The sequence below is a fragment of the Amblyomma americanum genome, chromosome 1 (genome assembly GCF_052857255.1).
Source record: "Amblyomma americanum isolate KBUSLIRL-KWMA chromosome 1, ASM5285725v1, whole genome shotgun sequence".
Taxonomy (NCBI): Eukaryota; Metazoa; Arthropoda; class Arachnida; order Ixodida; family Ixodidae; genus Amblyomma; species Amblyomma americanum.
Genome location: NC_135497.1, coordinates 272,399,507 through 272,419,977, shown reverse-complemented (window position 1 = coordinate 272,419,977; position 20,471 = coordinate 272,399,507). Strand labels below are relative to the sequence as shown.

Sequence of the window (20,471 nt, the reverse complement as noted above, 5' to 3'; positions counted from 1 at the left end):
TAAGTCCACAGTAGGTGGAGGACTTGTGCAGGGACAAGGGATTCAAGAACACAGACCTACACATCCTGGGGTCACCTGCAGGGAACCCGTCGTGGGTATCTTATGGGCGGCTCCTGTTCAAACTGCTCACGTGGGAACCACGGAGGCTCAAAATCGTCAGTTGCACATAATGAGATGTCTTCTGTACAAGCGAGTAGCTACTAATGCATTACTTATACGAACTATGGGCGCCTGCGAATTAGAATGACTGCCGATGACTTTCCTGAAACTAGGGGACGGATTCTCAAGCATGTTTGAACGTAGGCTTCTCAATCGACGGCTACTCTTTTCTGAGAGTGACTGCTGTCAAGTGGACTCACTTTCGGCAGCCGCCGCAAGCGTCAGGCAGACGAAGGTGGGATTGCAGACTAGTCTTCGGACGTGGTTAACGAAGCTTCGCTCTGCGACCTCCGGAGTTTGGCCGGAGCCCGCGTTCGTCTGCGGGCTCTGCACATCCTTTGGCTCCGGCGCCTCCTGCTGTGGGCTCGGTGCGTCCTCCTGCTCCTTCGCATCATCCCCCGGTTCCGGTGCCTCTGCAGCCTTCAGTTGCTGTGCATCGGTTGTGCCCCGGGATTGCTTCCACTGCTGCTTCTGCTTCTGTTTCTGGGCCACTTCTACCGCCTTCAGCTTGGCTGCTGCGAGAGAAACACGAACGCTCATCGCGTGGGCCTTCACCTTACACCTAATTTATACTAACGGCAGTTCACCACTGCGGCTCTCAGTGAGGATGCTGGCGGTAGCGTTAAAGGTCCGAGTGATGTCTGTCCGTTAAGAGGTGAACTAAGCTAACAAGGGAGCGCCTTGTGAGGAGCTATGCTTCCAGAAGAATGCTGCGGGCACTGTGAGATACTATCCCGTCAGACATTCCTCCTTTCCTGCATAGGTGTCATCACTATGATTTTCTAGATATGTGCGACTTCTAAACAATTTTTAAATCTTAGGTTTCGATTACTGGGAGTTAAGCTATCGGTATGACGTCACCATAGCTTGAGCAGGATGAGCGCGAAATTCCACGTGTCTTTTGTAAAAGAAACAGCAGGAAACAGTGTCGCTTCGCTACGTACTGCTCATAAATGTACGGTGCCTGAATTCTAGTCAATTGTCGAACACTACACGCATTTGGTCAATATCAAACTCAAAGACCCATGGAGCGAGACAGAGTTTCGAGAGCGGTTAAATTGCTGCCGTCAACAAAGGAAAATTCTTCTCTTTTGATCCACAGACCAGGTTGAGGCTTGACAAGCAAGCGACCATGCGATGACAGTCTACGGGACTGCCTCAAGCAACAGTATGGTTTATGGTTTATGGGGGTTTAACGTCCCAAAGCGACTCAGGCTATGAGAGACGCCGTAGTGAAGGGCCCCGGAAATTTCGACCACCTGGGGTTCTTTAACATGCACTGACATCGCGCAGTACACGGGCCTCTAGAATTTCGCCTCCATCGAAAGTCGACCGCCGCAGCCGGGATCGAATTTCGATGGAGGCGAATAAGGTCTTGCCCGTCACGATCTTGTGAGCCATGTTTTTCTGGTGCGCGAATTCTATCAAAGAGCATAGACACAAAAGCCAGAGAATTAATCTAAGCATTTGTTATTGCAAAGAAAGGAAGCATGTGCATCGGCGGCACGTCCATATCTTTGTATAAGGCAGAGAACAATTTTTTTACTCGTTCGCTATCATATCAACTTTGAAGATAGCATTTCTTGCGTGTACGATGGTATATATTTGTCCGTGTTGCCTTCAAATAAATCAGTTGCGTGTGGCGCTGCGTCCCGTCTTTTCCTTGTGTTGTGTCTTTTTCGCGCCTGTGGCCAAAGATGCATAGTTACCAACTTGCCAAGCAAGACGTTCTTTTTAGAGTCCTATTTTCATTTCATTTATTTTTGTATCGTTTCGTTTCTGTTAGTCGCTACAAGACCACGCGAGCTTGTAGTTACCCATGTAGACGGATGCGCTGCCGGTGGGCACATTCTGGTCCAGGTAAGCCACGCCCAGAGTGAAAAACGCCGACGAGCCAACACCGTGCATCGCATGGCTTAGCTGCGTGAGAACAAGGCAATCACAAAAAATTCAGGGGCTGTGGTAGGCCACGTTTTGATGGAACCAGAATGTAAGGAAATCGGATGTTCCGTGTTACGTCATGCCAGAGAATTCCAGCGCAAGTGAGAGAACCCCTCAGATAGTCGATATTACTTCGGAGTGCTTCACTCTTCGGCGTAACAATTTATTTTATTTACTTGAAAATACTGGGTACCCGTTCAGGGGCTATAGCAGGAGGGGATTGCATGCGAATACAATACAGAAAGAAATTTAGCGCACCGAGAGCTGTTGGAATGTCTGCCGACTGTTCTGAAGCACCTGAATGTTCCTCTATAATGCGCTGCTTCGCGGGCAAAAAGAACTAAAATTCTGCCGCCCGTTTTCCTTATGTCGCTCATTTTAGGTCGGGCGCTCTGTCCCTCTATGGGCAGAGCTGACACGAAGGCACCGATTTGCGAAAGCGGATAATCTAGCTGGCATTGAAACCAAAGGAGGTGTCGGGTTCCTGAACCGCCAAGGATTTTTAAAATGGGAATGACCTAAAAGTGTGATATTCTACGTATTTTAATTAATTCCCGTCAGTAATCCAAAATTGTGAAAAGCATTTATGCTCCGGCATATGCCTGGTGTTCACTTTAAAAAGGAGATGGAGTATTTCGCTAACTCTGCGCAGTGCGTCCAACGGCGCTCAAAGCACTTAATTAGAATATGAACGCGGCAGTCCGCTGAGTCCAAATGACACCGACTCAACATGCAGACCGCGGCTGCAACCCCTCAAAGGTTCACCAAGCTCTGATAGACAGAGGATGTGTTTGGGCAACCACGGTGCGCGCCACGAACTGTTCATTGCACTAGTAAACTTTTTAAAATTTGTTCAAACATTTTTCTTAAAGCGAGCAGCAAACGTGTCTGGTGCTAATTGCCGCCGACGAGCTTTGAGGGAACCTCGCTGTCGAGTTAGAAGCTGCTCAGGCATAACAAAACACCTGGCGCCGGATCATGCGAATAGTCGCGAGAAAAACTGCGACTTATATGCATTCGGCAAGACCAGGTCTCTACTCCGAGCAACTTCAAAAGCTCGTACATGTGTCAACGCTACAAAAAAGACAAACAGGGAGAGATATCAACGAAGTAGCAGGTAATAGAGGAACTGCGAAAGAACTGGGAAGACGACACACTAAAAACGTTTACGCAAAAACAACGTCACAGCTGTCGTCACGTGACTGGATTGAGAGGAGCCGCAGTAAAACTCTTCAAATTGAGGAGAACTTTTAAGGAGGCACTTGAACGGAAAATGCATATCAGTGTTGCTAGAAGTGAACAGTGCATCCGTGGTAACTCATCGCGGTAATTTGACAATGCAAAATTATATTCGAAGAAACTTTTCTATAGGTGACATCATTTTCACTGTCGAACTCAACGCTGCGGACGGCACGGACACATCAAGAACTGGCTGCGCAGGCATTATGCCACCTGCAGAACACTGTACGCAGGATAAAAACCCTCAACCGCCGTTTAGAGAGCGGACGAATGCGTAATGCGAGGTTTTATCAAATATGGAGTAACCATGCCGGCCACAATCTTCACACTGGCGTTGTAAAGCCCCTTAAGACATAACGTCCAGGCATTAACCCTTAAAAATCAACACGTAACCACCCCCAAAAACATGCGTGTACACAAAAGACGTGCACCGCCTTCATGACCAGTCATCAGCTCCCTGCAGTGCTTCCAGACGTTACCGCAGAAGATATAGGAAAACTACGAACGTTGTCAGTGAGTGAATGGCACGCCACTGCACTCCACTCCCGGGTTGGCGGAGCGCTTACCATGAAGAAGTATTTGAAGGCGTTCGCGTTGGTGGCCCTGCCGAAGAGGGAGCACTTCCCGAGGCCGCGTTCGGGGCAGACGCTGGTGGTGCCGTTCTCCAGCACCCGGTACTGCGGCGCAATGAAGTCGGGCGAAGCGAATATCATGGCGCCGACGGACGCAACCAGGGCACCAATGGCTGGTATGACCGGCCTGTGGCCCACGCCACCATGGTAGCTCACCGGCGTCACCATGATGCACGACGCCACGTTGAACATGCTCTGGATCACCTGCACGCCGTCCACCACCACCGCTCCCTTCACAGGTCGAGACCGTGCGAGCACACGCCAAAACGACCTGCTCCTGGCATGAACTGTATACATCCTTACGATCGCTTATCAACTGCATAGGTTGCGTGCTAGGATATGTCCAGTACCGGCGCTGCTTGCTGGCTTTTACACTGGTTAACACGAATGAAATTTACTCGAAATTCACGTGTACACAAACTCTCCGTTTGTGTACGCTGTTTGGGTGGCTGTTTCAAAAGCAGCCGCCGATGAGGTTTGAGACATTCAGGTTGTTCTTCCAGACCAGCGTGCAGAAGAGATAACACAATAAATGCTGACAATAGTGCTTTTTTGCCAGACATTGAGGTGCCGACCAGATCATGGGCAGTAAGCTTTTCTGGAAAACGCATTCGCTATGGAAGCCACGTTCTTGGATCTCTTAACAAAATTCGGTGTTAGCTATTTTATTTCGTCTCGGAGGGAAAACACGAGCGCTTAGAACCTGTAATACAGTGAATGTGGTTGCAAAGAACATGCAGGTCCTTTGCACACAGCACCCGGCGAAACCCATCTTTTAGATAAACAGGTATACTTAGAGAACCATTTTGTAACTTTGACATGAAGTGCGAATAAGCCGCTGTTCTAAAGTTAAAGAGTGGGTGAAAGGGCGCTTGCCCCGACTTCGATGCCGAGCAGCTGGAAGCGCTTCTCGATGGTAGGCGTCACCACGGAGACGAGCCAGTTGACGACGAAGCCCTGCGTCGTGCCCAGAATGCACAGGAAAAAGAGGTAGCACCGAGGCGTGCGGTAGCTCTGCAGGAGCGAAGGGTAGACGCCCAGCAGGCCGCAGTTGACGTCGTGGTTGGAGCCAGAGGCGCCTTCGGCACGCTTCAGGTCCGAGCCCTGCACCAGCTGCGGCACCGACATGCCGAACGACGAGACTGAGAACTCTGGGGACCCCTGTTTGTCGCCGGACCACATGGCTGGGTGGTGCACCTTTGCGGTGAAACTGCACAGCGCGCGCGGGCACTTCGTGAGATTTCGCCGCTGCTCGGACGACGCGGGAAAGACTGCTTTTTCCACGCTACGTGGGCTTACAAGACATGCTGAGCATCTCTGAGCACGCTTCTGAGAAATACGCTTGCTTATTTCTTAACACCTGGCTGAAGGTGAAGCCTTCGTGCTCTAGGGAAACTACGCCGCTGTGGGCACGCCGAAAGCAACGTCCAGTAGCACTCACGTCGGGGAGAAAGCTAGAAGAAAGGACCAGGGGCGACGATGGCGGCTGAAACGGTCGCTGGAGCTGACGCGTGCAGCGCGCGCCGTTCGGATTTCTTCTTACTTTGTTCTTTCTTTTCGTCTACCATGACCTTGATAATAATTAGGTGTCGGTATATTCCAAGGCTACATGTATCATTATTTAAATCTGCGTGGGGTGGTATCTTTTTGCTCGTAAATTCTCGTAAACTTTTGAGCGTCTCATGAAAAGAAATTATGGAACGATCAGACATCTGGGGCCGTTTTACGAAACTGTCAAATAGCAAAGTTGTCAAAAACGGGTCAATTAGCCTCGCTCCTATTGGTCGGTCGTGACAGGCGGCCATATTGCTTCTTGCGTCATGGATGGTTGCAAATTACGTCACAGATGTGGCAGAAGCGGTGACGTTACACACCTAATTATGCAGGCGCAAACTGAGTTTTTTGTGACAGCCTCGAGGCGGTCAATTTGACCGTTGCGTTTGTGACAGAAAATGGTGGCCGTGTACGCGGCGATACGAATCGGCGCGAGCAACGGCGAAGGAGAGCGCACGAAGACACGCCATGTTTGACTTACCGGACAAGCTGTTTCGACCCCTTTTCACGACTATAGAAGCAGACTGTGGAGCGGCTGTGCGACGAAGTCGCATTGAACTGGGAGGTGCGCGTGCGAGCGCGCTGTTGGTGCGGCGGCAGGTGCTATGTGCACTGCGGTCATTTGCCGTGGGCGGCTTTCAGCCTGCCGTTGGTAATGAGGCGCACGTCGGCATCGCACAACCGCTGGTAAACAAATGCTTGCGGCAGGTGTTGGAGGCAATCTGCAAAGTTAGCGCGCAGAAAGGGTGGGTTCCCGCGGTGACCTCTGTGCCACAACTACATATAAATAAAACACGCTTATGTCGGCAAAACACTTTTTCCCAGCAAATCGCACTTAGTGTATTATTCTGTTTCCCAGGGGAAAAGAAACAGACAATCACACATCACATACTGCAACACCTCACCTTTTGGCATTTTTGTGATCGATCGAAAGAGCCGAGAACGCCAACTTCAACAAGTTTCTTCGTCGATTTCGTTCTATGCGCTCCTTGCAAGTTCGCTCAGCAGGAACGTAGCCTCCTTCACTGCATTCGTTCAATTTTTTCTGCGCAATTAGGTCAACCGCACAGCTGCCTGATCTCAGAGGCCGCGTAAAAAACAATAACACGGCGTGGAATCGGCTGCTTTCGTACAAAGCGACTTGGCGCTTTACCGCTGTCGGCTCTTCCGCGCGGCAGCAAATGTTAACCACCAGCAAATTTAATAGCACAATTTCGAACGCCTTTTGTTTTGATTAATATTTTCGAACTTTAAACACAATGTTTTGGCAAAATAAAATAATTTTTTACATTGCCGCATATTTCACAATTCTTTTTACAAAAATTTAGCAGACGGCCCCTCGCTGCGCAAATAAATGCTCTCGGGGCGCCGCCCTGCTGTAACTGGCTGATTCCTCATTGCGTCAAGCGGCGGCGTCTCATCATTTCGTCATTTTGACGTCACTGTCAATAACTTCTGACAGAATTTGTTACAGCTCCCTAATACGGCCGCTGATGCGACAATTCGGAGAAAGCAGTTGGATTGAGCCTCGGTGATTACTTTGGCGCTTTTACGCTTTTGAATGTTTTTGCTCTAAGCCGAGGCAATTCTCCTCCCCCTCACCCACCCACTCAACCAAATGCAAGTTACAGTAGTCCGGAGACAGCTAACTTTTGGAATGGAGGTGCGAAGAGGAATTCCACTAATGCTCATTTCGATCGCACAAAACAATTAGCGGAGTTACCTCGACCAAGTACGCCTATACGATCGCAATCGGACTCCGGTTCGTTTCCCTGGGAGTTTTGCGACAGATGGGGCATCTTAGCATAAGACTAATCCGATGCGTTCAATGAGGACATGCATAAAAAATTACAGCTTCATTTCAGTCATGCGGACACTCCACTTACCCGAAATGCAGCTCTCTCGTGATTTTAGATTTGCACGGTGGTCATGGCACACATTACCAGGCGGTGTACAAGTACTGAGGAGTGCAAGGGCTCAGTGAGCTCCACCGTGCTATTGTATGCGCCTGAGCTCACTAGCTCCACCTTAAATATATGCAAATAGGAGCAAAACTTCTTTTAAGTGCTCACGAACGACAACAGGTATTTTATGCACCTGTCTGGAACACCCAAAAAGAACACTTCTCTGACCCAAATGGATAACCAGTGACACCGGGCAGAAGACTCGCAGGCAGAGCTGATAGCGAATGCTTACGATTTAAGAACTTCACTCACAAGCAGACCAGAGGTGAGCAAGGAGAAAAACTAGAAAAAAGCGATGGGGTTTTAACGTAGCTAAACAGAGTAGGCCTGCTAAAGCCTGTGTTTATCCTGGTTGGCTCATGGTTTTGCTTTGCTGAGTTGTCGGCACGTCTGACGACGATATTGCAGTCAGGTTAAGCTCTGACAGAGGTTAAGCTGATATGATCTGTTCGCAGGCGGCAGTCGGCCAATGACGCTATCTTACCATGGCGTCACCACTCACGTCCGGGTGAAGCTCGAAGTAGTACCGCGTGCTGCTCTGCTGCTTTGTGGTGCATCTCGGTCATTTTTAGTTTTCGCGTTTATTGCTTTTTAGGTCAGTTCACGCTCCATTTGAGGCATTAGATTGACTTCTACAACAAAGCACCTCACCGAGTGAGTTAGCTTTCGCCGTTTAACCTGCAGAGTTTTATACGCAGCTGCAACGGTGCAACTGCCAGCATTCCCCAGCCGTCATTCAGCGCATGTGTTGCCGCCGCTATGGACAACACTGAAGCTGCTACGCCACCAATAAGAGGCAAGCGTTCACCGTATCCCGGTCAAAATAAACGCTAACACATATAGACGCAGTACTCTTTCCGAAGAATAAAATGTTTTAGTGTGTATCTACTCATACAATACGGGCCATTCGTTGCGGATGCGGCGTCCTCGACTGGTTCAATGAACTATATTTTAAGGCAGGCGAGTGCTTGATATGGCTGTATGCCTTTATAGCCTTTTTTGTATTCCAACGGGAAATGGGCAAGTGGTATTATTCCTCCGTATCAACTTTGCATCGTTAGTCTGCGCACCACTCTTCTGCGCTTTCGTCTAGAAAAGCTAAGCTATGCGCGGAATCTGCAAAAAGCCTTTGGAGGCAAGCGCCCCACGAAAGCTCCCGCTTCAAGGTGCCCGTGGACGGAGCCGCGCAAGGCGCATCCCGGGGATCGCCTTCTGCCTTCCCTATTTCATTGGCCGGCAGGCTACCAGTCTCGACGTGCTGTGCCAACCCCTGTCTGCTCGGAAGTCCCCTTGCACAGGTGGGCTGTAAAACGAAATCCTTGGTCAGTTACGAGCTAGAAATTAAGGGGTCCACAAAGACAATGCCGGTGGCTTTGGCGACAAGTTTGGTGTTTTAATGCTATAGGGTTAAGTCGGCAAGCTTTCCGCGTGGGCAAGGAAACACATGGTGCTACGCACGAACGTCGCCAATCTTGAGGTGACGCACGACAGCTCTCCAGCAGTCCGTGTTGAGTGCGTCCAACTGCGTGGCTTGAGCGGGTCGGCAGACCAGAGTGCGCTGGATGATGCCGGTGAGGATGAGGTAGTGGTCTTGCAAGAAGTGCTCAGCCGCGCTCAGGTCGAGCGACACTTCTGGCTCCGTCTTGCCGGTGATCTCCACCAGGCGGGCGAGCAAGCACGACCGTCCCGCGAATAGCTCGAAGCTTTCGGCACACCTTCGGTCAGCTGGGCGCCGCAGGACGAAGTCGACGGCGCGGTTCAGGGCGGCCCGGTTCCTCCGCAGCGCCTCGAAAACGACGAGGCTAGAGGGGTCGCAGCAGAGCTTCTCCGTGACGAATTTCAAGTCCACGACGAGCTTGTTCAGCGTCATTCCGCGCGATATCTCCCTAACAAACTGCCTTGGAAAAGTGGTCGAGAACCACAGCGAAATATTTGTGGCTGTGGTGTTGCGAGACAGCATGTATGAAAATGCGGCCGCCGTGTCCAGTCTGTCAATTTTATCCAGGTGGATGTCAATCTCGGTTATGGCAGTATTGACGGCCAGCGCATGGAAGACATCTCGGACGAAGTCGCCCGCCCCGTCGTCCGCCATGCTGAGCCGTAGGCAGCTGATGGATCGATTGCTCTCAGCATTTGGCAGAGGGCGGTTCCTCTTGCCAAAGGCTCCCCCAGCACCATTGCACTTAGGGTGCGGACGCGTTTGCTGGGCGTCAGGGCGTCGCAGAGGAGCTTGAAGCCATCCTCCGAGAGCTGACAGATGTCCGGCAGGTGCAGCTCCCCAGGACACACCGAAGGAGTGCCTAGGGCTGACAACAGGCCCGGTAGGTCGGCCTCGGTCCAGGGCAGCTGCACGCGGCCGTAGCACCCGTCATTGCGCAGCTGCTCTGCCAGAGCCAACCTGGAACAGTGCGCAATTTGTGGCGGCTTGCTGTTGAACAACCTGGCTCGATGGCTGCTTATCTCCCCGATCAAATTTACCGGCGTGAGATCAGCACATTTGATCTCTTGCAAGTATACCTAACACCTGCGTTGAATTTAATTCTCCCTACAGACACGAAGCGCCAAAGGCAACGCAGTTTTATGGAAGGTCACCTTGACAGTGATGGGCTCATGCGCACGCACTACGTGCAAAAAGAAAAACGTGAAAAGGGGGGAGGGGGCGATGAGAAAAGATGAGATAGGCATGAGGTAAGACAAGTGTGAAGAAGTAGATGAATAATCTATTTGTCAAAAAATAAAAATCTGCAATTCGCCAGAAAGGAATTACAATTCCTCGCCGAGCAGCACCCTGGAAGTTCACTCACACGTAAACTATTCAACAAAGAGTGACAAACGCTTCAAATATCTCCCTTTATAGTACTCCTTCCTTCCTAAATATGTTTTACTCTATGTTAGAGGGCAGCCGCAGGGGGTACAATGCGCTGGCAAGTGCACCCAGCCAACGGCGGGATGAGAGGTGGCACCTTGTCTGAAATTATCATTGAGACAGTTGTGTTTGTCCAGCATTAATCCGACCGCAATTAAATAGGATCCCCAAGGTACTTTCTACGGCGCATGAAACACAAAAAGGTTATGTGCCGCTTACTGCAGGTTATCTTGGCCGAATAGCTACTCCCTACAGTCAAGCATACATTTTTGCTGGCAAGGAGAAAACGATGTCAACATCACGGTAGAAAGAATAGCAGCCCAAAAAAGTATCTTCCGGAATCTGTAAACTTCGCTTGTCTGAACAGAAAATCTGAACAGAAAATAATATAAATGTGAGAGCTGTTTGCTTTTTTCACGTTTTCGCACCAAACAAGATTTTCTTGAGCCAGACATCGACTCGAAATGTCGAATGGTTTCGCAATGACACCGCTGTAGAATACGCCATGTAAGTGAATCATCAATCTCAGAAGAGCCAAACCCATACCTTTCTTCTTGAGCAGCCTGGAATCCGGCAAAAACTAGCTTCTTTAATGTCTTGTTTGCGGGCAGGAGCTTACACAATGCTGATATTCCGCTGATCGGTAGTTGTTCGCTTGACAACTGGAAACACTCCAGCGCTGTGTTTTCTGACAGTGCATCCGGCCAGTCTTTCATGCTGGAGGCGTCGATGTCAACATCCTCTATGTACAGCTCCTGAAGGCACGTGTTCTTTCGCAATGCGGATGCCAAAGCTTGTCCACTTAAGGCGTCCATGGAGCAGCAGCCTGTAAGCCGCAGTTCCTTCAAGGTAGTATTGATCTCAAGTGCGGGAAATAGTGCCCTAGGCGGGATCGTTGAGTCCGGTATAAACAGAGTGAGCTTTGTCAGTGCCGGATTGGTTTTGAGGGCTTCAGCTGTGACAGAGATCTGCTCGTCCATAACCGGGTCGACACTGAGCTCCTTGAGGACCTTCGATGTCTGAACAAGCTGCGCAACCGAATTCATGTCCGGCAGGCCTCTGACGAAGTCAATGAGCGAGGAAATCGCCAACGACTCGCAGTTATTGAGGCAGTCGAGGGCCTTGATGACACTTCGCGGCAGTCGGTTCATATCGGAGATATCGACTGCTTTGATGGAACTTGAGTTACGCCGCAGAAGTCCCTCGATTTCGGCTGCAAACTTGGGTTTGATGGCGCGAGCGTTGATTTTCAGCGTTTCAACACCGATGACGGCGTCAACGTCCCTCAGCACGAGGGCGGCAGACGGGCGCTCTGCGATCTCCAGCCGGCGAAAGCTGCGCCAGGCATCACGCGCCGGAAGGGGGCGCAATCGAATAGAGTAGGGCGCTTCTTCCGATATGTCGCCAGTGTGGACGGCGCACGTCACGGCCAGCTCTTCGACGCAGCAGTGGTGCCCGAGGAGCCAGGAGAGTAAAGAGGACGCTTCGCGGGCGGCGGCTGCGGAGTCCCGTTCCGCCTTGCCGCGCGGTATCGACTGCAGGCGAAGACTGCCGGGCTTCGCCTCGACGAGTTCGAACGCGAAGCCGTGCATCACCTGGTTCCACGCCGTGAGGTCGCTGCTGAGCCAGCACCGCTTCTGGGGACCATCCGCGCCGCACGCCCTCTCAAAGTCCAGCTGCGTCTCCCACGCATCATCCGGGGCTCCAGAGTTAGGCGCCTCGTCTTGCATCTTGCCAGGTGGACCGATCGGTGGCTGCAGGCGTAGCGGGTCCACGTCCTCTTCTTCGAGCAGCGGCGTGGCTTTTAGGCACGAGCTATCATCTGGGCCACTGTTACGGGGCGGGCTGCGTGCGCAACTATAACGCAGAAAATACATACGGAGGAGAAAAGGCTTTGCAGAAAATACATTCAATAAGCGGGTTTCAGGACTTGTCAAACTGCGTATGCACCTTTTTTCCTCAAACCTGTCCGTTCTCAAAATTTATATTGCTAACGGAAAATAAAGCACTTACTTCACTCGGCACTTTGCGGAATTGAAAATTTCACCCAAACTCAAATCCTACCCATGACTACGGGGTCTCACATTTCATCATCAACCATGTCGCTTAAAAATGGGTTCTTTATTCTGAAGTTAAAAGCGCTACTCATCAAATAGTCTTAAATAGTGCATTCGGCAAAGTTATCCCTTGGTGTGACACTTTGAAAATGCCTGTAAATTTTGAAAAAATTTGTATATGAAACTATCTCGCAAAAAAATACCTTTAGAATTCCAGTACGCCTACAACCAAAACATATTAAAAAAGGTGTCTCAATATAGGAACTTGGGGCTATATATTATGAATGACCTTAACTGGAATAAACATGTATAATGTGTGGTATAGCTAATGCTAATACGAAAATGTTTTTTCTTTGAAAGGGCCCTTAAACTTTCCACTCTTAGCATTCATCTGCTTGCATACAAGTCCATCGTACATCCAATGCTAGATTATGCTGCCAACATTTGGGACCCGTACACACAAACCAATATGAATAAAATTGAAAGTGTGCAAAAAAAGAGCCTTTCGCTTTATATACAACAGCTTCTAGAAAGCATGTGCAAGCGAATTACTAACGAGAGCAGGTTTAGTTTCGCTAGTTAACAGAAATCGTGTGTCGCGTCTTAAATTTTTCTTTCAAGTAATTAACGGACATTACAAAGTATATTTCGCAAACGTTATTTCTTTTTCATCTGAGTATGCCACAAGGCGAAATCATGATCTGACAATATCTCCGTTTAATTCGCACAAGTAATAACACCTTTAAGTGCTCATTTTTTCCCCAGAACTGTCACTCATCAGAATTTACTTGCTACCAATGAAGTTCTTCAGCCATCCTTGAACTTGTTTGTATGTCATCTAAAGGTTTTCGATAAATTTTTGCCATGACATGTTTTATTGTCCTTTCTTTTCTTGATTCCACTGTAAAAAACTGCCATTTTTTTATTTATTCCCCCCTCCCTTGAAATATATTCTTTCTTTTTTAAGTATTCCCACCCTGCTGAAATCTCTCCACGGGATCGGGATTTCAGTATGCATAAATAAATAAATAAATAAATAAATAAATAAATAAATAAATAATCATCAGCCTGACTACACTCACTGCAGGGCAAAGGCCTCCTGTGCCAGCTGCGGCCACCCTATGCCCGCAAACTTCTTAATCTCATCCGCCCACCTAACTTTCTGCCGCTCCCTGCTATACGCTTGCCTTTTCTTGCAATCCAGTCCTTTACCCTGAACGAACATCTGCTATTTTGCCTTAGCATTACGTGTCCTGCCCAAGCCCATTTCTTCCTCTTGATTTCGACTAGGATGTCATTAACACGCGTTTGTTCCCTCACCCACTCTGCCCGCTTCCGGTCTCTTAGCGTTACGCCCATCATTTTTCTTTCCATGGCTCGCTGCGTTGTCCTTAACTTAAGCTGAACCCTTTTCGTTAGCCTCCACGTTTCTGCCCCGTAGGTGAGTACCGGCAAGATACAGCTATTGTATATGTTGGTAAACTGCCATTCATGATCTGAGAGAACCTGCCATATGCAGGCAAGGTGAAAAAAATGTAGACGTTGAATGCATTCCTATATTAATAGCACAGGCGTAGGGCGCGAAAGCATTGACAGAACTGCTGCTCTTCCCAACAGCTTTCACTAACTAGCCTAACCACAGATCATTTTTTTTTACTACCAAAGCGCTTGTTTATATATATATATATATATATATATATATATATATATATATATATATATATATATATATATATATATATATATATATATATATATATATATATATGTATATATATATATATATATATATATATATATATATATATATATATATATATATATATATATATATATATATATATATATATATATATATAGTGCTCTCGTGCAGTGGCAAGCATAGCTGATCTGTGCGCGGCCTCGTGGGCAATCTTTGTTTTATTTATTTATGGTTTGGCTCGTTTACACCAACTGCGGCGACGCACGAACGGGCGCTTAAGAGCTGCGCTCTAAAAAAAAGAACATTTTTGTTCAACTCCTCAATGCGCAATATTATCACATACAATTTGTCGCTCTGGTTTGTTTATCTACAGCCGTGACAGGGTTTGCTGTGTAGATGTCTGGTAAAAAATATATGCAAAGTTGCAAAGTACCGTTTAAATGACGACAAAAAGCTTCGTTTTTATTGGAACACCAAGGTGAGATAACATGGAAATTTTCGTTGGCAGGTATATGCCGAAGCTGTCACAGTATGCGGGGGCTCTGTCGCACGCTTATCTTGCGTGCCGGAGCTGGAAACCTGTGCTTCTTTCTTCGTGTGATCGTGACTTTCGGTGTTTACTCTGGCTGTGCATTGAGTGCACATTTTCCACACCGGCGGATAGGGGAGCGGCCTCCGACACCGCCTTAAAGTACGTAGGGAAATGCGGCACTGTCATGACTGATTGTCAAGCGAACTAGCGTTCTAAAGTCTCATTATGTTCCTGTGCCTGGTGACAAAACAAAGCAATAAACAGCTAGACATACAATAACTCCTATAATCTACAGCCTCAGAACGCCTTACGCGCATTTGCTGCTGTGCGCGGGGCCGTGTCCGTCGCCATCATCTTTGCCTTCACTGCTCCGAATTTGGAGAGTGTCTTTCCCCTTGTCACTCTGCAATGGGTCCGTCGGCCACGGGGACCTCTGGGAGGGAATCGAAGAGTGCATGTGCTGTCCCGCGCTGATTTAATTCCGGGACCTCCCTCTCTATGGCCAGAGGGCTACGACCAATGGCATCATAGGAGACAACTTCACAAAGAGAACACGCAAACACTCAAAGAACTAAGTCACAACTGAAGGTCATTCCCCTGCCCACCCAAGCATAACAATGAGGAGGGTTGCATCGTCCGCTGTACCCAGACACACATACTGATGACGCAAGATTGTAGACACTACATTTGGGGTCTACCCGGAACACCAACATGCCCACTCTGCCATGCACATCTCAACAACAAGTACACCCTTTAGGAGTGTCCGCACATCCAGGCCACCAAAAGAGAACACATTAAAATCTAAACCAAGATACACACCCCAACAGGCCCTGGAGAGCTGGCTTGTTCCATCGCTATAGGGAACGAATCATGCCCAGTGCCATTTCTGGCAGACTGCGTCCGCCACATGCTGGGCGAGGAGGGGTAATCCCATTTCCCTGGGAGGTTGGGCCCAGCGACGAGCAAAAAATCCCTGAAAGCTTTGGACGGCGTTTGCGTGTCCGATCCTGTATTGGGCGTGTTGAGTTTACAAAGAAGATGACACCCTAGTCGCTATGAAATAACAGCGTACAAATGGCAGCTATCGAGAGGACTCTGCCTCAAGGAACGCTAAAAAACTATAGGGAAGATGGTAATGGCTTCGTTCCGTATGCACTGAGCCGACTTGATTAAAACCTTTGTTGTTGCAGTTAAAAGAGCAGGTTAAAATCTAGTGGCTGTTGATTGAACCTGAAAGTGCGTCCGCAGAAGTTTCGAGAGTTTCAACGCATCCGATGCGTGTTGGACTGACTCGCGCCCTGGGCTGTGCATGATTTAGCCTCGTATGCGTGGAGATGGCACACGCGAAGGATGTGCACCATGCACGATCTCTTCCTTTCTTTTTCCTATAAGCTTTCTTCCCGCTTCTATCCCCTTCCCTTAGACTTCCCTAAAACTGACGCATGTCAGCTGCATTTCAAAGCAGTTGCTATGCGGACGGGGTTTTCCCCTTTTCATCGCAACCATGCACGTAAGCGCAAATACGTGCTTACTCGCACACATTTGCGAATTTGAATTTTCAGTCAGGAATTTTCATCTTTAATTAAACATTCCAAATAATCTCTAAGCCATTTAGACCACACTGTACCAAAAATATAGGACGAAAACGTATTCCGAAATTCTGAAACTAAACCTATCACGGTTATAAATGAATGAACATTGTGTCTTAAAATTAGTTCCGCTTTGGGTTAGCACCCCAAAATGAGAAGTTTGTGAAATCTGCGTAACGGAAAAAAGATCGCTTAAGGTGATATGTTTTTCACTTTTGTCAGCTTTCGTCAATTCAAAAAAGTACAGCTTCGAAAACTGCCTCTTGCCTTGCTGAGCGATAGAGTTGCAAAAATAAATGCTTAACATTTCAAAGTCATGTACAGGCGTGCGCAAAAGTAAACGAAGCGCGCTATCGGCTTCCAACATTTTTCGCGCGTTGCCCAATAGAAATTGCAAGCCATGGTGCGTGCATGCTGGTAGGGGACGCCAGTGCGCTTTCTCATGGACGAACAATGTTTCTCCGTTCCTTATGGGGAAGACGTGTTTGCACTGAGAGCGAAATCGCGTGCTCCGTTTACCTATGTCCGCGCCTGTACATTCTCGAAAGTTTAAATTTTCGAATTGTAATTGTGGTTTTACTAGTCAAAGCATACACACGCACAAACGTGCACACACGCACACACACGCACGCGCGCACGCAGCCCCCCCCCCCCCCCCACACACACACAGGTGGGTTTTGGTTCAATGGGGCAAATAAGGCTTCCACCTTAAAAGATCGTCCATAAAAGTCAGTAATCTGCCCTTTGAGACTGTTCTGGGCACATTCCGTGCATAAATGACGTCCCTAGCTCCTATGTTCTGCTGCTGCTACCGCTAAAGCTAAGTTTGCAGTTGCAGAGCTCCGCCATGACTGAGCCGCTGCGGAAGAGTGCCTCACGCAAGAGTTCCCTGTCGCAAGGGTCGTCGCACCGGCTCCCTCGGCAACAGCGATCGACCTCACTGAGGGATGCAGCGACCACCAGGATGCTACTGGCCGCCTCAAGCTCCAATAGAAGGCGTCTGTCTTTGCAAGGCGTCAGTGGCGAACGGGATGACGAGCCTGAGAAAACAGGCGTCGGACAAACGCCGGTGAAGTTGCAGAGGCTTATACTTCGCCATTTCATCTACGTCATCTGCGCAGGCTCCTTCGAGTTATAAGAAATGACTAAGTGAGATCATCAGGGTCCGAACTGGCTGGCGGCAGTTGTTACGAGCCTGGAACTGGAACCAGCTAGAAATTTGGCCATAAAAATTTTTCACGGTACCAGTTCCTTCCACTTGCATCAAGTAGCCTGCTCCTTGTTGGTCCCACTTGGACCCAACTCTGAGAGCGTGAGAATTTTGCCGTTAACCACTTTGGTCTGCTGGCCTAAGGTATATTCATGTGGGATACCTTTACCAACAGGTGCATGGACACGAGGTACAAAATCGCCCGTAATCCCTCACTTAAACTGACCACCTGGATGCCGGGATGTTTGCCGAGTCGTTCCTTGAGCAGTCTTGTACATTTCACAAAAAAAAATAGTACCCATTTAGAATTGCAATTGCTTTTCATAAAATGTAACTGATATCAGTGGTAATTTACAGCCCACGAAAAGTAACTGAAAAAAGCAGAGCCCCAATTGATTACTACACGCTATTTCTCACCTATCTTATAGCAAAATATCATGTCCAGCATCCTTGGACAAAATTTTGAACATTAGAAAACTCTAAGGTAATGGTACAGCAATATTGAACATATTAGTCCATCCTTCCGGTATGTAGCCAAATCTTTCTTTTATAGTGCTTCCATCGCTCGCATCGAGCAGTCAAGACTGCCATGGAAAGCCAATAGGCAACGCTTTTGACAACAAAAACGTTAATAGCAATAAAATGCAAGCCTGCCGACGGGAGGTCTGCGTATATATTGATTGTTATAGTGAAATCTTACAAAATATGAAAGAAATGCGCTCATAAACTGTTTCCCGTTCAAGGATGCTTTTGTCCAGAATTATTGGGTATGTGGAGAGGCTTGCTTGATCTGTAGACGTCTGTACACATAAGTAACGACACTCAAGAGTCGCTCGATCTAATCGTTAGAAGGAAACGCGTTGCTCTAATATACTTTCACAAACGGGTTGCAGAATCAAAAGGCTAGGCACGGGCCGCAAGTAATCAAGCCGTGATGATGATGATGATGATGATGATGGCCTCTAGGTGAATGGCACGTAAGCAGTGTCCCAGCTGCCAAAGAGCACGCGCGTCTCACTTCTTTGTCCCCAAGGCGCCGCCCGGGGACACCTGGCGGCATTATTCCTCCTCCCCATCCAAAAAAAAAGGAAAGCAAAAACGTGGGCGCACTTGGAGCGAACGAGGTTCCCGTTACTGCGTAAAGTACGGTTTCAAACGCAGTACGCGCACAACCACAGGCTGCAGTCGACGTCTCGAACTGGGCAGAGTGCCATCTGGAAGGACTTCATACGTCAAATCCGTGATGCGGCGCAGCACTGTGTAGGGTCCAAAGTAGTGGCTCAGGAGCTTCTCCGACAGGCCGTTGCGACGTACCGGGGTCCATACCCACACTTAGTCCTCGGGGTGGTACTCGACGTGGCGATGTGGTTGGTTGTAGCGTTCCGCATCCGTTGCCTGCTGCCGGCGGATGTGCATACGGGCCAGTTGGCGGGCTTCCTCTGCATGCCGGGTAAATTCCTCGGCGTCTGGCGTTAGCGCCTGGTCGTCAGGGGGGCACGGAAGCATGGCGTCGAGCATCGTTTGGCCATCACGCCCGTAGACGAGGCGAAGCGGCGTAAATCGAGTCGTTTCATGAATCGCCGAGTTGTAGGCATACGTCACATATGGGAGGATCTCGTCCCAAGTCTTGTGCTGTACGTCGACGCACATTGCGAGCATGTCTGCTAAGGTTTTGTTGAGGCGCTTCGTGAGCCCGTATGACTGCGGCTGGTATGCAGTAGTCTTGCAGTGGTCCGTGTCACTCAGCTGGAACACCTCGTACATGAGCTGCGCTGTAAACGCGGCGCCCCTATCGGTGATGACGGAGGACGGGGCGCCATGCCGTAAAAAAATGTGGTGTATGAAGAAGCGCGCGATTTCAGAGGATGTACTGCGCGGCACCGCCTGGCGAGCGTGCGTGCAAATCCCAAATGGCCAGAGGTGGGCTCATCATGACACGCCGAAAGGATGTCGTCGCGAAGGTCTCATGGCACGACTACGAGGTAGGACCGGCCACCGTTGCTGTAGTTTTTTTTTTTAACAGTACGGCATTGCGAATGCAAAAAGAAGACAAGTGGCGGGAAAAGTGTCGAGGTACGTTAAAAGCATGGCCCTCCAGGCGATCCATGACAGACCGCAGGTCAGCACCAGCACGCTGCTTTGCCACTAAGTCCAAACTGCTGATCACACCTAGGAAACGATTGTCATCCTCTGCGATATCATCAGCTTGTTCGACGGGTGCGCGTGGGAGCGTGTCGGCGTCTTCGTGTTTACGTCCGGACTTATAGGCAATTGTGTAATCAAATTCTTGAAGGTGAAGGCTCCAGCGTGCTAGGCGGCCTGATGGGTCCCGGAGATTGGTAAGCCAGCACAAGGAATGGTGGTCGGTGACCACTTTAAAATGACGACCATAGATATAAGGCCGAAATTTCATCGTGGCCCAGACGACATCGAGGCACTCCTTTTCCGAGGTGGAGTAGTTGATTTCGGTGCGCGAGAGTGTGCAACTCGCATACGCATTCACACGTTCCACGCCTTCTTGATGCTGAATGAGGACGGCACCAAGCCCGATGTTGCTAGCGTCGGTGTGTATCTCGGTAGCGGCCTCCTCATCGAAGTGAGCCCGCACAGGGGTAGTGTGCAGCCGTTGGCGCAGCTCTGTGAAAGCAGCCTGTTGCTCGGCAGTCCAGACGAACGGTGTATGATGAATGCCATACCGGAACTTAAGGTCAACCATGAAACCCTTACTGAAACTGTTTCCGACCTATCCAAGAGTGGCTGCCGTGGAAGCCGTGGTCGAGTCCCTTGAAAATACGCCTTCAGGAACAGATATTACTAGCGCAGTCCAAGAAGCAATTTCAAATGAAAACGCTGTGCTCGCGTCAAGGTTATACGTTCTGGAAGACCAATCAAGACTCGATAACTTAATTTTCTATGGAATCTCAGCCAACTTATCAGAGACGTGCAGTACAATCAGAAGCCCAGATACATCATTTTCTTTACAAGTGTCTCAATATGAATTCCTCGGAAGTCTCAATTCATAGAGT

At 49.0% G+C, this 20,471-nt stretch overlaps 3 protein-coding genes across 17 annotated transcripts in view; 1 reads left to right on the top strand and 2 right to left on the bottom strand.

Annotated features, from left to right (window-relative positions):
- Positions 1–20,471, top strand: part of LOC144115083 (uncharacterized) — a 263,914-nt gene that overhangs the window by 156,479 nt on the left and 86,964 nt on the right. For 14 of the 15 annotated variants that reach the window (XR_013311238.1, XR_013311240.1, XR_013311237.1 and 11 more), the window contains one exon: positions 17,068–17,304. The exons of the other annotated variant lie outside the window; for it this stretch is intronic. Coding sequence is in view for 9 of the 14 variants with exons in the window: in XM_077649231.1 (XP_077505357.1) it covers positions 17,068–17,304 (237 nt within the window). In the remaining 5 variants the exon portion in view is untranslated. The remainder of the gene's footprint in view (positions 1–17,067; positions 17,305–20,471) is intronic. 15 annotated transcript variants of the gene reach the window in all.
- The window catches only part of LOC144115081 (solute carrier organic anion transporter family member 4A1-like), a 79,578-nt gene that overhangs the window by 15,277 nt on the left and 43,830 nt on the right, over positions 1–20,471 (bottom strand). Inside the window, exons 2-3 of the mRNA XM_077649221.1 lie at positions 1,977–2,079; positions 360–674 (exon numbers count right to left, since the gene is read on the bottom strand). Coding sequence (XP_077505347.1) covers positions 360–674; positions 1,977–2,079 — 418 coding nt within the window. The remainder of the gene's footprint in view (positions 1–359; positions 675–1,976; positions 2,080–20,471) is intronic.
- Positions 9,512–12,232, bottom strand: LOC144116440 (uncharacterized). The gene is made up of 2 exons (XM_077651177.1): positions 10,902–12,232; positions 9,512–9,887 (listed from the first exon to the last, which is right to left on the bottom strand). Exons 1-2 carry the CDS (start codon positions 12,230–12,232, stop codon positions 9,512–9,514), a joined length of 1,707 nt encoding a protein of 568 aa, XP_077507303.1.